The 16,139-nt window shown below is 40.7% G+C and overlaps 1 protein-coding gene across 7 annotated transcripts in view; it reads right to left on the minus strand.

Moving 5' to 3' along the window:
• The window catches only part of APTX (aprataxin), an 81,636-nt gene that overhangs the window by 10,375 nt on the left and 55,122 nt on the right, over nt 1-16,139 (minus strand). For all 7 annotated transcript variants that reach the window (XR_004344377.1, XM_030292582.1, XM_030292581.1 and 4 more), the window contains 2 exons: nt 13,081-13,184; nt 11,871-12,053 (listed from right to left, as the gene is read on the minus strand). Coding sequence is in view for 6 of the 7 variants with exons in the window: in XM_030292582.1 (XP_030148442.1) it covers nt 11,899-12,053; nt 13,081-13,184 (259 nt within the window). In the remaining variant the exon portion in view is untranslated. The remainder of the gene's footprint in view (nt 1-11,870; nt 12,054-13,080; nt 13,185-16,139) is intronic.

Consider the following 16,139-nt stretch of genomic DNA (forward strand, 5'->3'; position numbering starts at 1 on the left):
AATAAATAAAATGCAACATTCCAAAGCAAAAAAAAAAAAAAAAGAAAAGATAATGTTGAGGTTTAAAATCATACTAAATATAAAAGACTAACAGCAGATCCTTGTCCAGGCCATACTGTTTCATTGTTGTGGTGAAGGTAAGGAGAAAAGAAATGAGACTACCCTAACACAATTATTTATAAGAAAACAGGAAAGAAAAATATTTGTGAAACACACAAGGAACAAAACCTTATCCTAGGGAGGGATAACATGATATTTCCATTTTACCATCTTGAACATATATATGACTTCTCTGACAGACACGAGGAAACCTGATGGCTCAGGTGCTGAAATCAGATTAAACATTTCCTTGCTATCAACAGCCAAGGCCATCTCCGTAAGTCTCAGTCCAACCCAGCATTCAATTCACAGTCTTAAATATTTTCACTATTTTAAAAATTCTGATAAAAAGAGATGTCTTAATACTAATGTATATGAACCCGGTATTTGACTCAAAAAATATAGACAAAATAATAAAGACTAAAGAATTAGGGCAAAAACAAATTATAAAGACAGTCATGAAAGTAACAAATCCAAGAGTTACTTTTCTGAAAAGTGACACTTTAAATTTTTTTTTTAATGTTTATTTATTTTTGAGAGACAGAGTGTGAGCACGGGAGGGGCAGAGAGAGAAAGACACAGAATCTGAAGAGGCTCCAGGCTCTGAGCTGTCAGCACAGAGCCTGACACGAGGCTCGAACTCACAAGCCGTGAGATCATGACCTGAGCTGAAGTCAGATGCTTAACCGACTGAGCCACCCAGGCGCCCCTGAAAAGTGACACTTTATAATAAAGTGTCAAGAAACACTTAATAAAGATACGAGAAATAAGAACAAAGATCAAAATTTCAAAAAAAAAAACAAAGAATATATAATCTTTGCTAACTTCTTTCAAAAACCATTGAAGAGATCCAATTTCTATCCAGGGGGAAAAAACCCTTCTCCAAATTCCCCTCCTATATTCTGTAGTTTTCTAGACCTCTCCAAAGTTCCCACATCCCAAAGGCCTCAAAGTCTTCCCCAAATGTTCACCTCATGTATCTCTTTTCATCCTTCTCCTCCCTCCCTCTTTATCATGTAGGGTTGGTTATCATGTAGAAGTCAGATCTCCATCTCTCCCATTACTGGAATTCTCTACCACAAAGGATACCCTAGAACTAATCCAGCAAGCCAAACTCCTAACCATTCTCCTCCTGATTTTCAGGTCCCATTTGCTCCTCCTCTTCTCCTCATGCTTTACATCAGAAGTCTGGGTTCCAGGCCACAAAGCTCTCACACATGAACTAATCTATAGAATTCACCCCCCATCCCCATCCATCAAAAATACATCCTCACGTCCAAGCAACATTGAAAGAGTAGCCCTCAGGAACCAAGAGGGTCATCCCCAGAACTCAAGGATGGTCCAAAATTGGAACTTAATATAGCATGCCACATCAACATAATACTCAAGATAAATTATGGGACCTTAATGGCTGCTGAAAGACATTTATAAATACAAATAGGAAGTTGCTAGGACAAGAATTTTGAACAAAATATAGTTGATATCTCTGTGAAAGAGACAGAGATTAAGGTTGGGGGCAGACAAATCTACTTTTCTAGATCTAGTAACAAGGAAATCGGATCCCAAACTTGAATTTACCTTCACTTGTGTCCTCCTCAGGCCCAAGTGAATCTGTTATAGCCTGAAATTTGGCCTTGCAGGATGTCTGTCTGCCTCTAGAGGTCTGGAGAACTTATCTTATTAAAATTATTAGCCATTTTTTGTTTTATTGGCTATTAATATAAGTAACTGAACGTGGATTACATTCTGTGATCTATTTTTTAAAAAATAAAATCTAGGTTTTCTCACATTCCCAAATACATATTCATTGTACCTAATTAGAAATCTGCATAATAGGGGAGCCTGGGTGGCTCAGTCAGTTAAGTGTCTGACTACTGATTTCAGCTCAAGTCACAATCTCACGGTCACAGTCTCACAGTAGTGAGATCGAGCCTCTCTTTCCCTCTCTCTCTCTCTCTCTCTCTCTCAAAAAAAAAAAAAGAAGAAAGAAAGAAAAAGAAATCTGTACAATATAACAAAATTTAAATTACCTACATTCTCACCATCCAAAAATGACTACTAATTAACATTTTAGTGTATTTTCTCCCAGCATGAATTTGGGAATATAAGCACTCTTGGTGTTTAATAAGGACATAAGTTTGTCACTGGAGTTATAACAATCATTTCTGTCTCAAACCATTCAATGGGACATCAGAGGCTACTAGATTAAAGAGTTTTAACAGAGTCTCAAGGCAAGAGATTAAACATTTGTCTACCCAAAGCACCAAGGGCATTAGATGCCCTTCCATGGTATTCACAGAGTGAATTTCTGTGTGTGGTTTGGAAAAAAAGCCCTACCAGATGGTTCAAAACAATTAGCGCCTATGTGACTTACACATCTACACATACACACATGGACACACACACCAGTTGAGAAACTTTGCCCTAGGAATTCATCGATGACTGATTTGTTTGAAAATGTATGGAGAGGGTCCATAGCTTTCACCAAATTCCCTGAACCCGTGACTACTTCAAAATGCCAAGAGTCCTAGTTTGTAGAATTCTTTCCAGCTCTAATATTCTGACACTGTTTCAGGCTGGGGCATTTTTCTGCCTGCTTAGATGACAAAACTCTTAGAAAAGCTGGAGGATATAAATGAAGCTGAGCTCTTATATCAGAAGGAGATTTTGAGAGAAGCTAACCCATGGAAAATGCACACATACCCCTTTACCTTCCCTGTATATCATTTGTCTCACTTTGACAGTGCTTCCTCTAATATCAAAACACCAGAGACTTAACAACAATTACGTCAATGTAAAAATAACCCCACTTTTCAAGGATATGCCCAGAAGTGTCTGCTCCCAGCACTACTACTCCCAGTTATACTTTGTGATGAGAATAAGAGTTACTAATCCTGGGGTCAAATTAAGAAATGGGAGGAAATAAGCTATCATATTTTCAAGGCCTACCATGCATTTGATATGCCTTAAAACCTTCATCTGATAAATTCCAGAATCAGGCCTCAGCCGTGGCTCTAGTTAATGTTAGAGTCTAACCTCCAAGCCAAACCTTCTCCCCTTATCATCAATCATGCATGTTTTACATTCTTACCAATACCTTGGTTGTCTCTCAAACTTCTATCTTAATTAGGAGATCAGTTAAACACACACCAGCCTTATTAAAAAAAAAAAAAAAACCTTACATATTTTACTTTGAAGCATTGATTCTGAAACATAAAAGAGTTTTGTAAAACCATTTTGTATTATAAAGCAGATTAAGAATTTATTGTTCAAATACTGCCATCTGGTGGCCAAAGATAGTAACCCAAAAAACAGATTTCTCCTAGAAAAGATACGGAAAACCCCAATAGCCCTGATCACCTGGTTTGTTAGCAAAGATTGAAATCTGGAACGTTACATAGGAAAATATTATCTGGAACATTATATGAGAAAATCTTAACATGTTTATGTTCCACTAATTCTGATCCATAAGAGATACGCTGTCCATAAACAATGGCAACAGGATGTTTACCAAAATGTTTCTGAAAGTCAAAGATACAGCCTCACAACACATTTGACAGTTAAATTAGCTGTAACAGAAGGAGTTCTGTTTTCTTTTTGCTTTCAAAGCATGACATGAGGTTTCATTCACTCAACAAAATTTTATTGGGATATCGTTATGTTCTACGTTCACTGAATTTCATTGGGTACTTGATGGAACTTCAGTAACATGGCCTGGTGAAGAATAACATCCCCACCCTACACGATTGGGCATTTGTGCCGTACCTGGGCCTCTGCTTCAGGGGTGAGTGTGGGCTAAAAGCTCCCACCTGCAGGGGCCACCTTCTTGTCATTCACATTAAGGGGACATATGGTCTATCAGTTTCTCAGGTAGGTGTGCCTACTGGGGACTCTCCAAAACCTTGGGTCTCCTACCTAATGCCTGACCAGCCGGATGGATCACATTTTAGTATTTGACCTACTTCCTACCCTTGCTCTGTCATGAACATTTTCCCTTTTCTGGGTTCTTGAAAGCAAAAATAAGTTTCTGTTCCCTAGTCACTGGGCAATTCTCTAGGTACTTAGTAACCTAGAGAATATTTATGATAATGGAAATGCTGTCCATAGTGGATAAGAATCCAGCTGCTCAACTGGCTTTTTAAGCACCCCTGAAAGCCTCCTTCTCTGCCCTGGCCCTAGGCTCCTATCTCCAGAATGCAGCCAATTAAAGAGCAGCAAAGGCTGATGGTCTGCTGGTGAACCAGGACATAGAGATGCCCGAGGACCCTGGCAACTCCAACCAGCATTGTAAGAGTACACCCTATAGTTTCTGGAGAAATTTCTGCAAAAGGTCCTTGGCCAGTAGCTAGTCATTAAATTTGAAAATATGATATAGTTTTTCTTCCAATCAAAGCAAACAATACAGGACAATAGTGGGGGCAGTGGATTGTGTCAACTTTTCAACTTGGAGCTGCCAGAAGTCCAGAACTGTTTGCCTCCTTTTCAGTCTTAGATTCCATGGCAACAGTGCAGAACCAAAGAGCTACCAGCACATGGGGATGATGTATGCAGTCCACATGAGTGGTAAACAACTATTGTTTTTGCAAACTGCTTCTCCCTCGTCCATGAAATTCTAGTGGGGCCAACAGTCTTGTGGCCCTCCACTCCTCACCTCAAGATAGTCCTGTTACTTGAGATGGCCAGAGTATGCCATCCACCTAAGAGACACAGTAATTAGTCTAGAGATGAGTATGTGACCTAAGCAAAGAAGTCAGTGTCCTTTCTGTGCTTTGGCAGAAATGTGGAGGGGTAAGGGATGGAGAGGATTGAGCTCTCTCACTCTGAGGCCCACAACTGTTCTTACTGCTCCCTAGAGAGTCAACCCAAAAAAGCAGAACTAAGAAATGAAAAGGGAGCCTAATGATGTCATTTAAACCCCTAGAGATTCAGCCATGCTCTTTGCCTCCCTGATAGGTCCAGAACCAGCACAAAGTGGGACAAATGAAGACTTCTTTAAAAACTTACTTTACGGATTAAGGCAGGAGTGCAAAGAATTTCTTGTGCTTTAGAAAGCTTATTGGCTAATTTCAGTCTTAGAAAAAAAAGAAAAAAGAAAAGACCCAGAGGACAGAGCAATGGGAGCTAACAGGCTGAAAGCTGAGGACTCGTATCTTACAGGGAGGGACTTTAAGTATAATCTAATCCAAGGCCCTGGTTTTAAATATGAGAAACCAAGGGGCACCTGGGTTGTTCAGACGGTTAAGCATGACTTGTGATCTCAACTCAGGTTGAGAAGCCCCGCATTGAGCTCCATGATGGGCATGAAGCCTACTTAAAATACATACATATATACATACATACATACATATGAGAAGTTGGAAGGTTCGAAGTGCAAAAGAGCTTGCTTGAGAGAATATTCACTGAGGCTTCACAGATCAGACGGGTTTAGTTTGGGAGAGGTGTTGTGACCGGTGCAACAAACACCGAGATCAGGGTCCTGAGGGTAGGGGAATGTAAGAAAAAAAAAGAGAAGAGAAGCCAGTTTGGGAACAGGAGGGTCCCCTGGGCTGATGGCCCAAGTGACGGCTTTACTGTTGGTGTACACAATCTTTTATATCAAGACTCTTATGGATCAGGTCATTCTAAGAATAAACAGGTTTCACATGATCGCTGCCAGCCAAAACATTTAGTTCTGTGTACCTTATGAACTTTCTAAACGGGTCACAACAAGACCTTGTTGATAGATTGCTAGCAAAGCACAGTTCCCCTGTTTGTTTCTCTTTGACCCAGGGTAGAAAAGGGGGGTAACATTACTGCCAACACCCACAGACCACAGGCTTCAGGAATTAGCTTTCTCAGCCTTGACAAGGCTTTCGTATGCCTTTGCAAGTGGGGGAATGGGAGGGGGAACCACCGGGTTGGCTGAGTCAACAGGGAGCCGTTGCTCGACCCGGTCTCAGCCTGGCACCGGGGTCCAGCCTCCCACAGAGAGGAGACTAGGACTGAATGCTGGACCATCCCACTACCAGGTCCTTTTCACGTTCATGCTTGTTTAATCCTCAGTCAACATGAGAGGTACATATTTTAGTTCCATTTCACAGATGGTGAAATTGATGCCAGAGAGGTTAAATGACTAACCCAGTGCCACACAGCCAACATAGAACAGAGCTGAGCCTCGAATACAAACCTAAGGTGATTTTTTTTTTCAATGTTTTTATTTATTTTTGGGACAGAGAGAGACAGAGCATGAACGGGGGAGGGGCAGAGAGAGAGGGAGACACAGAATCGGAAACAGGCTCCAGGCTCCGAGCCATCAGCCCAGAGCCTGACGCGGGGCTCGAACTCACGGACCGCGAGATCGTGACCTGGCTGAAGTCGGACCCTTAACCGACTGCGCCACCCAGGCGCCCCTGATTTTTTTTTTCTACTCTGCATTTACATGAAAAAAATATTATGAGGCAGGACAGAAGTGAGTGGGACTTAGGAGAGTAGCCGATCCTTATTCTCAAATAAGATATCAGTGTCTATGCTGCCTGGCTGGCTCAGTCGGTACAGCATGCAATTCTTGATCTTGGGATCGTGAGTTCAAGCCCCACATTGGGGGCAGAGTTTACTTAAAAAAAAAAAAAATATATCTCAGTGTCTGAGAGGATCCGGGAACAAAGAGATGAATGCAATAAAGGCCAAGATCTGGTTTAAATTGCTAAATGAGCCCCTTAAATCTCCAAGTCCCAGCTGCCTTCTAAAAATTGAGGAAGTTGAAATAGATGGTCTCAAAATAAATTTGCAAAATGGAACAGGCAAAAAGAGTTGAACAGTGAGTGGCCCAGAATCCTAGAGGTCTAAACTCCTTTCCCACTGCCCCACATCCTGGCCACTCCCTTCCCTAAAGTTTGGGTAGACAGCAGCTGCTGACAAAGGAACACTCAGGCACTTGAGTGTATCTCTGATTTGATGAGTCATTCAACAATGGCCTAAATAATGCTAATAACACATGAGAACACTAATCATTAGTAGACTCTAAAACTCAAAACCCATTCCTTTATGGTAGAGTTTGTTTGTTAAAAATTTTTAAAAAGAAAGGAAGAAGTAAAGACAAAGTTAAGAAATTAAGATATTAAGAGTAGATTACTCCCGTTCAGAGATTCTAATGGAATTTGAGAGCCCTTTTCCCCAGCTCTGACTTAAGATTTGTCATAAACTATTTAAGGTCTACTCTTCATGTTCTCATATAAAGCATTCACTTGTTCAGTTTCAGGTTTCCAGTTCAGCTCTGTTATCATATCTACCTTCTCTTTAAGCAACAAAGGAACTCCATTTTAAATCTGGTTTCTTGGCTAGAGTTGAAGTAACCATATTCAACCATTTTATTTCAATAAAACAGCTGCCTTGCCTAGGTATGACGGGGCTAAGGTAAAAGAGGATAGTCCCTAATGGAGGAAATACAACTTAGAGTCACAAATGTGAGTTATGTGCATTTGTTCTATTTTTTCATGCCACTATGCCCTGTACCTTGAGAAGACTCCACCCAACTACAACACAGTAATAAGTCTGGGATAAATAGGCAAAGTAAGACCATTTTTTCTAGTGATCATGTAACAATAGCCCACTTGGGAGAGGGGGTGGCATGGGACCTATATACCTCAATATTTCATGTCCTTTTTCTGACTCCTCATTTTCTCATCTGTTCTTCTAAAACTTCTGTTGTTCAAGGTCACAGGGTAGCCTGGCTAAACAAAGAATGTAAAGGTGGTCACCTCACTCTTCAACATTTCCCTCATTATATCTCACATATATCACATATATCATCATATATCACATACACTGTGATATAGTCTCTCCTTGGTTGCAGTTTCTTACCAAATATTCTCATTGTGATTTTAATATCAACATGCTAAACTATATAACATTGTTGATTAGGTAGAAAATTAACTGTTTTGGCAATACCTATTTTTAAAAAGTTCACTGGGCACCTTATCTGAAGTTCAGTTAAATGTTCTGCAATTCCCAAGTACATTGGCTGAGGCCTCATCAAAATCTCTGCCTTAGTCAGAGATTACTTACTGAATCCAGCACAGTTTGTACTGTTAACATACTGTACCCATGAGATACTGCCATTCCCACTATCCTGGGATACATTCATGATATAGCTGATCTATTTTTGCAGATGACTGGTTTTAGTAATGTAGATTCACTGCCTTTTAGATAGCTCATGATAAGTCGGCCAGTCAGGGTTCCTGAACCCCTCAGACCTGCTGAAGATTTCTCCATTTCCCAAGATTCCTGCCTGAATGTGGTGGCTAAACTAGAGCAAGCAGCTCCTGGGCCTGAATTCCATCTCTAGTCAGAAGACCCCAGGATGTGCATGCACCAAAGGGCTGAGGAAGGAGCAATGAGACCAAAGGAGAGCATCTCAGGGATATCCTGGAGATAAGGTCTCTCCCCCTAGTCCTCCATAGGAGGGGATCCCAGACACCTCCTAAGCTCCCATGCAAAGTGGTGACTTTTTCCTTCAGAGCAGAGGTTAAGCTGGGGTTCATAGATCCCTTAGGGAGTCCATGGAAGCACTTTAAGGGTACATAAAACGTGTATACATTATTCTGGGGAGTGAGCTTCATGGCCTTCATCATATTTTTTTTTTTTTTAATCTAGTCTATGGAAGAATCTTCAGAGCTCTGTGGAGATCTCCAAGTTGTAGCTACTGGGACAGAGAGAGGCAGTTAGGCCAATTCTGACAGAGATCAATGCTGAATCTCTGACATCCAGCCATATCCAGTGTATGTGACTGATTACCAGATGCCAGACTCCAGAAAGCATCCCTGAACCTGCAAGGACTCTTAGTGACCATCTCAAGTATGGTCTGGTCCTGGAAAGGACCATTTGTACCTGGATATCTCAGACAGACCCAGAAGAGGAAAAATATATAGGCTCTGAGCCTAAGGTTAGCTGAGTTCATCACAGGTCCCAGACCAAGCCTCTGTGACTGATGTCTGAGCAGGAAGGGATGGGAGCCATTGAAAAGAAACAGTTGGGGTGCATAGGTGGCTCAGTTGGTTAAGCACCCAACTCTTGATTTTGGGTCAGGTCATGATCTCATGATCTCATGCATGGGATTCTCTCTCTCCTTCTCTCTCTGCCCTTCTCCCCTCATGTGAGCACATGATCTTTCCCTCTCTCTCTCAAAATAAATAAATATTTTAAAAAAGAAAAAAGAAAAGGAAGTCGTCAGCACCAGGCCTGGTCCCAAAAAGCTTGGAGCCAGGGGCGCCTGAGTGGCTTGATTTCAGTTCAGGTCATGAACTCAGGTTCATGAGTTTGAGCCTCAAATCGAGCTCCACACTGTCAGTGCAGAGCCTGCTTGGGATTCTTTCTCTCTCCCTCTCCTTCTATACCTGCCCTGCTCTCTCTCTAAATAAATTTTAAAAATTAAAACAAAAACAAAAACAAAAACAAAACATGGGGCCAGGGGGCCTCCCCCAAATCCTGCAGAAACAAAGGGCTGGTCCCTATAAGTAGTCATTCTCCCTTATCTAATGCCCAAAGTCTCCCTGGATCCTGAAATAAAATTGACCATGCAGAGGGAAGGAAGGCCTGCAACTAGCCCAGAAAACCAACCAGAAAACTGTGTGTGTATCCTGGCAGGGGACAGTCTAATCTGGAACTTTCAGAAATGCAAAGTGCTTTGAAGCCCAGAGTTCATTTATATTGTGGTTCTCAGACTTTAGTATGAAAACGGTCATCCTGAATGTTTTATAATACAGATTCCTAGGCCCAAAGGATTGTGATTCAGTGGTTTTGAGATAAAGCCCAGGTGTTTACATGTTGTAGAAGGAAACTAGCAATTCTGATCTCAGGTATCCATGGAGTATACCTTTAGAAACAGTTTCTAGGGGCTTTAAGGCATCAGATGTGGAAAAGGGGCTTTAGAGGAACTGACTGTCCTCAGAGAAATCAATGATAAAATGCCACGAAGAGCTTTTGGTCAGCACAGGCCCAATGCCCCTATGAGTCTATGGCCCCTACTGGTTAGTAATACATTTATATTCTTCAACTAATAGGGAAAATGAGTTTGATGCCCCAGAACCAAGACCAACTTTGAAGCCCAGGGTCCTTTACAGATTATTAAATTCTTCCCCTTTAAAAGGTCATAACAAGAATACCTACCCCACAGAATTACATACAGTGAGAAATGGGATAATCTGAAAAAAGTATTAGAATAATGCCTAGATGCACAGGAGTTGAACAAATGTTAGCTGCTATAATCATTAATTACTACTATTTAGGACTATATGACTATACCCATGCTCAACCAAAAACCACTGTAGCATTGTTTGTTTATGAAAGATTGAGGTCAGATACGGTCTCCACAAATTGGTTTTCTCCAGAGAGAAGTTATTATTAAGGGTATTCTTTTATTTTTTTTAACAAACTCAAGAGCAAAAAGAGCCACATCCTCAAATGGATCACCAATGCAATCAAAAGCAACATTTTAGATTTCCTTTTACCTTTAGTTCTGACATTATCCAAAAACAGATTTGCTCCAACAGTGACATCCAAATTTGTTCTGAGTAAAAAATGAAGCTATGGGGTTCTATGCAACTTTTCAGTTAACAATGATCTCTACATGCATCAGAACTGAGTTTGTGACTATTACCTGAACTCCCAATAATTTTCAACTACCTAAGAGAGCTGCCCCAAACAAATAACTTTATTTTCAGACAAAAGATCCAAGCAGGCCAGTAAGAAGGCTTGACAGCTGAACCCTGATGAACAAACATTTGGCCGAGTATTTCCTCATCAGCCAGGAACCCCTGATATTAGGGGAAAAAACCCTTCTCTCCACCCCCTCACCAAGCCTGTTTGCTCAGAGTAAATAAGTACTGGTGAGACACTTCCTGAGAAGGAAGCATGGATGGTTTTGGATAGAAAGGAATGAAAGGAACAGAAGAAACTAATTTCTCCATGAAGAAAGGAGTCAGAGAAAGACAAATATCATAGGACTTCACTCATATGAGGACCTTAAGACACAGATGAACATAAGGGAAAGAAAGCAAAAATAACATAAAAACAGGGAGGGGGACAAAACATAAGAGACTCTTAAATATGGAGAACAAACAGGGTTACTGGAGGGGTTGTGGGAGGGAGGATGAGCTAAAAGTGTAAGGGGCACTAAGGGGCACTACTCCTGAAATCATTGTTGCACTATATGCTAACTAATTTGGATGAAAATTTAAAAACAAACAAACAAACAAAAAAAAACCCTGAAGATTTAAAACCAAATAAATAAGTAAATAAATAAGTAAATTAAATTAAATTAAAAAAGAAAGGAAAGAGAAAGAATATTACAGAACAGATTAAGATCAGAGAACAAGACCAATTAGTGCCTTTAAGCTAAATACCAGACCTCTCGAGCTGCTCTAATGAAGGGTACCACGTGCCTCTGGGGAGGAAGGATTAAATGTACAGAACAGAAATATATAGCCTGCTCTCTGATTCCATATCTTGCATTAGGTCAGTGTGAACATGGCTTTGCTCCCCGTGAGTCAGACCTGACATGGATCCTGGAGATCGGGGCTCAGGCCTGTCCCAGCCACCATCACCAGAGAACACATCCAAAACAACCCCAAATTCCTAATTCTTGAACTATTTCAGGTCATCCCATATTGGAGCCACTCAGGAACAGAAGAAGCTTTGTTTGGGCGGGGGAAGCTGCATGTTTTAATTCAAGAAATAAAAGTTCACAAGCAATCCAGAACAGGTGCCAGAAATTTGCTCTAAACAATCAGCCACACCTGCTGCAAAAGTTCAGGCTCCACAGAATCACTTTGGCCAGTGTCTCCTGAGATGCTCTTTCAGCTGAGGAATGGAAGGCAGCAGCTGCTGGCACTCGTGACAACGGAGGGGCAGCTTCAAGAGCTCAGGCATCCCATCTCGGACACTCACTCTGCCAGCGGTCTGTACCATCTCTATCACAGCTGCAGGCAAAGGAAAAAAGTTCAGAGCCCAGCTACTCTAGAAATCCAATACAAGATACCCCCCAGAAAAGAAACTCTGACTCCACATAAAAATATGCCAGGTATCCTAAAGCTAGTAAACTTGAGGTTAAACTCACTGCTGGGAATCAGATTCTAAATCTGAGCAATCTGTTTTTGAGGTAATTACATTCCTTCAGGACACACTGTAAGCAATCCATATTATTACATCAAAAGCTTATATCAGAGTGCTTTACCCTTGGTTAGCCCTTGGTCAGTGGTAGCTGCCATCATTAACATCCCAGCATACTGAAGTTCCACAGTATATACCCTGAGAAATGCTTCCTTCTATATATACACAGCCTTCCCCTGTTAATCAACCACTCCTCACATGAGGCAGCCCCCAAGCCCCTACCCAGCTGATGGCAGAAGAGACAACTGTTAAGAGCTTTCATGTCTATGAACTCCAATAATTCTCAGGACAACCTTTAAGGCCCCTGTTGTTAGAACAAAACACCTTTCTGACTCTGACATAACAGCTTTCTTTTTTTTTTTTTAATTTTTTTTTTATTTTTTAATTTTTTTTTTTCAACGTTTATTTATTTTTGGGACAGAGAGAGACAGAGTATGAACGGGGGAGGGGCAGAGAGAGAGGGAGACACAGAATCGGAAACAGGCTCCAGGCTCTGAGCCATCAGCCCAGAGCCCGACGCGGGGCTCGAACTCACGGACCGCGAGATCGTGACCTGGCTGAAGTCGGACGCTTAACCGACTGCGCCACCCAGGTGCCCCACATAACAGCTTTCTAGATCTCTACCCTCTAACCCCACCAAGAAGGCTGCTCACAGCAAAGTGGCAATCCTACTGAACCCAAATAATCCAGTTTATTTTAATGGGTGAATCTTTATAGGGAACACAAAGTTGTACATGGGCTTTTGAGGCCAGGTTATTATCTAGGAAAACAACTAAAGCAAATATAAGAACAGGTGAGAAAATGAAACAAACGTGAAAACTAAACAACACTGTTTACCTTGTGATTCTATGAAGTATTCTGTATTGAAAGAATTCCAATGTTTTTTGTTTTTGAGGCAAGGAGAATCAAAATCCTGGCTGATCACATGAAGATGTACATGGCTAGGTGAGAGGGGGGATAAAAAAAGACCATTAAATCCATTAAAAACTATGGCTTAATCAAAATGACAAACAGTAAAAGTACAGGTATATAAAATATTGCTAGTGTTTCCATTTAATCCAATTCATTCACCCATTCACTGAAGAATATGTAATGCTTGTTAAAGGGCCAAGGATTATTCTAGCGCTGGGAATTTATCAGTGAACAAAATGAGAAAGGCCTCTGCCCTTACAGAAATTATATTCTAATAATGAAGACAAATAAAAAATAAGTAAACACATAAACAAGGAAAATTCAAACCATTAACACTAAGAAAAAAATAAGCCAGGGAAATGGGACACAGAGTGCTCAGGGAGTAGAGGTTACCTCTTCATCTAGCCAAGAGTGTTCAGGGAAGGCCCCTCCCAGGCAGTGATTTGGTCTGAGAAAGCAATTAGGCAAGCAAAGATCTGGGGAAAGAGTGTTTCAGGGAGTGGGGAGGCCAAGTGCAGAGGCCCTGAGATGCGAAAGAACTTCGTGCAACTGAGGAACAGAAAGGTGATAAATACATCTGGAATGGCTGGAGCCAAGGAGGTAGGGGCCAGAACATAAAGAGTCTTATAGGTTGACAAGGGGTCTGCACTGTATTCTGCTTACATGGTCTCGATTTGCACTTTTAAAAGATCACTCTGGCTGGTCTGCAGAGAAGGAACTATAAAGAGGATAACGATGGATACAGAGACAAGTTAGCAAGCTACTGCAGAAGTCGAAGCTAGAAATAAACACACCTTAGATTAGAGCTGCAGTATTAGGAATACATTTTGCACTAGAACCAGTAGGACTCCCTAATGTGGAAGGATTGGATATGGTTTGGGGGAGGTGCCACTTACAGAGATGGGAAAGCTTAAAAGAAAAGCAGGTTTGAGGAAGAAAATCAAGAGTTCTCTTTTGGACTTATTAAACCAAGTAAGATGCCTTTTTGTATAGCTTTGACTCTTAGAATCAGTAATATTCCTATCCCCGCAATAAATAATCAAAACCAACCAATACATGCAGGAATTCAAAATGGAATATAGGCAGTAACAAACCTAACAGTATTACAAACAAATAAGGGAACCAGACTGAAGGGGGTCAGGAAAAAAATAACTTGCCAAGTGAACTTTGAACAACAGTAGTTTGGATACCGTAAAGATAAAAAAAAGCTGTATACAAATACTGTGCCCTAATGAGTAAATGTGTTTCTCACAGGGGTATGGGTTAGCAATTCTGTAACTATTTTATGTGTACACTAAGATCGAACAGGTAAGCGAATTTATGATATCTAATGAGAGCCAGATTTTTCACTGTTGGACAAAGACATTACAACAAAAGAAAGGGGGAGACAAGAATGAACCTTGCAGAGTTGAACTAGAGCGAGAGATATTAGTATAAATTTTTGCTTTTCCATACACATACACAAGTAGAGAAAGAAAGAAAGAAAGAAAGAAAGAAAGAAAGAAAGAAAGAAAGAAAGAGAGAATGTCTGTGTGGGTTAGGATTCATGCATGTATTTCCAGGCTCTATCTGCTTAGAGGACCTAGGAGCAAAGACACTCTGGAATCAACCACTTCTCTCAATATAGAAACTTAGTATGCACGTCTTGGTTTATAAATATCATTATCCAATAAAAGAACTAAATAAAATAAAAGGTTCCTTCCAGGGCTAGAACAGAAAAAAATATAAGATGAACCTGGAACATCTTGCTCCAGAAAATAAAGAAGTGCTCAAAAAATGTTAGGGCCATATCAAAATGATACAGGACCCAATGTAAAGGAGTTTCCAAGGACCGAAGCCAGAACAATTTGAGAAATAAAATGAATGACAAATTAAAACCTATAGAATAAAATAAACATCCATGAGTCCTTACTGATAAATAACTGAATAGACATAATGGGAGAGAAAGGACAGCTCTTCCATACGGAAGAATTCTAATAAATAAATTAAAGAGAATGACGGAAACATAAAAGCACCATTAGGTAATGTGGGAAATCAAATAGCTCTGTCCTGGTTAAGGAGATTATAGGGAATGTATTACACTGCTTTCTGGCTCTGCTGAAAACAGCTGACCAGTATCTAGTTAACGTGTATTTAGGGTTGCGTGTGCTCATGAATTCCTTAGACCATGTTATCTATGGAATATCTTATCTTGTTCACCACCCTGCTTTCCGGCAACTGCTCTTTTGCAGTCTGGGGAATACCTTGTTTTTTTGCACGCTTTTCTAGACATTCTTACTGGCACCTACGTGCCAATTTTCATATTGCACAGTGATTTCCCTATAATGTATGCCTAATAAATACGGGAGCTTGAGAGCAGCTTGGGGTGCCTTCCCTTAGCCTCCCTTTCACGTCTCTTGACTTTTGGAGTCTTAAGTAATCCTTTCTGCTGTCCTCAGCTTTGCTGGACAAAGCCAAAAGCCAAACCCACAACTGGTGACCCCGACGTGATAAGCTGAATCGGCAAGATAAACACCACAGTAATAACTGTTGCAGGCAGGACCTACCAATAAATGCTAAAACCACTGGGCAAAAGTTTGAGGACAAACAGGATAGCAGCACAGTTCCAAACTATTCAGGATATTCATCAATTACAAAGGGAAAACAGTAACTCAAGAGAGAACCCTGTGAGACATCACCATAACAAAGTGATCAAGGTTAATATCATGAGTAAAAAGCCATCTCAGCATTATGCACTCCTTGATATGATACACTTAGAGGGACCCAACATCATCTCTGGTATTTTGAAAGGAGGAGAAAAAAAAAAAAGAAAAAAAGTATAACCTCAACCTAAACATGAAAAAGTATCAGACAAGCCCAAAATGAGAGACATGCTATAAAACCAACCAGTATTCATCAAAAGTGTCAGGGTCATAAAAACCAGGAAAGGAGGAGGAAGTGTCACAGGTTAGGCGAAACTAAGGAAAGACAATAAATAAATAAAT

Source organism: Lynx canadensis, chromosome D4 (genome assembly GCF_007474595.2).
Source record: "Lynx canadensis isolate LIC74 chromosome D4, mLynCan4.pri.v2, whole genome shotgun sequence".
NCBI classification, from domain to species: Eukaryota; Metazoa; Chordata; class Mammalia; order Carnivora; family Felidae; genus Lynx; species Lynx canadensis.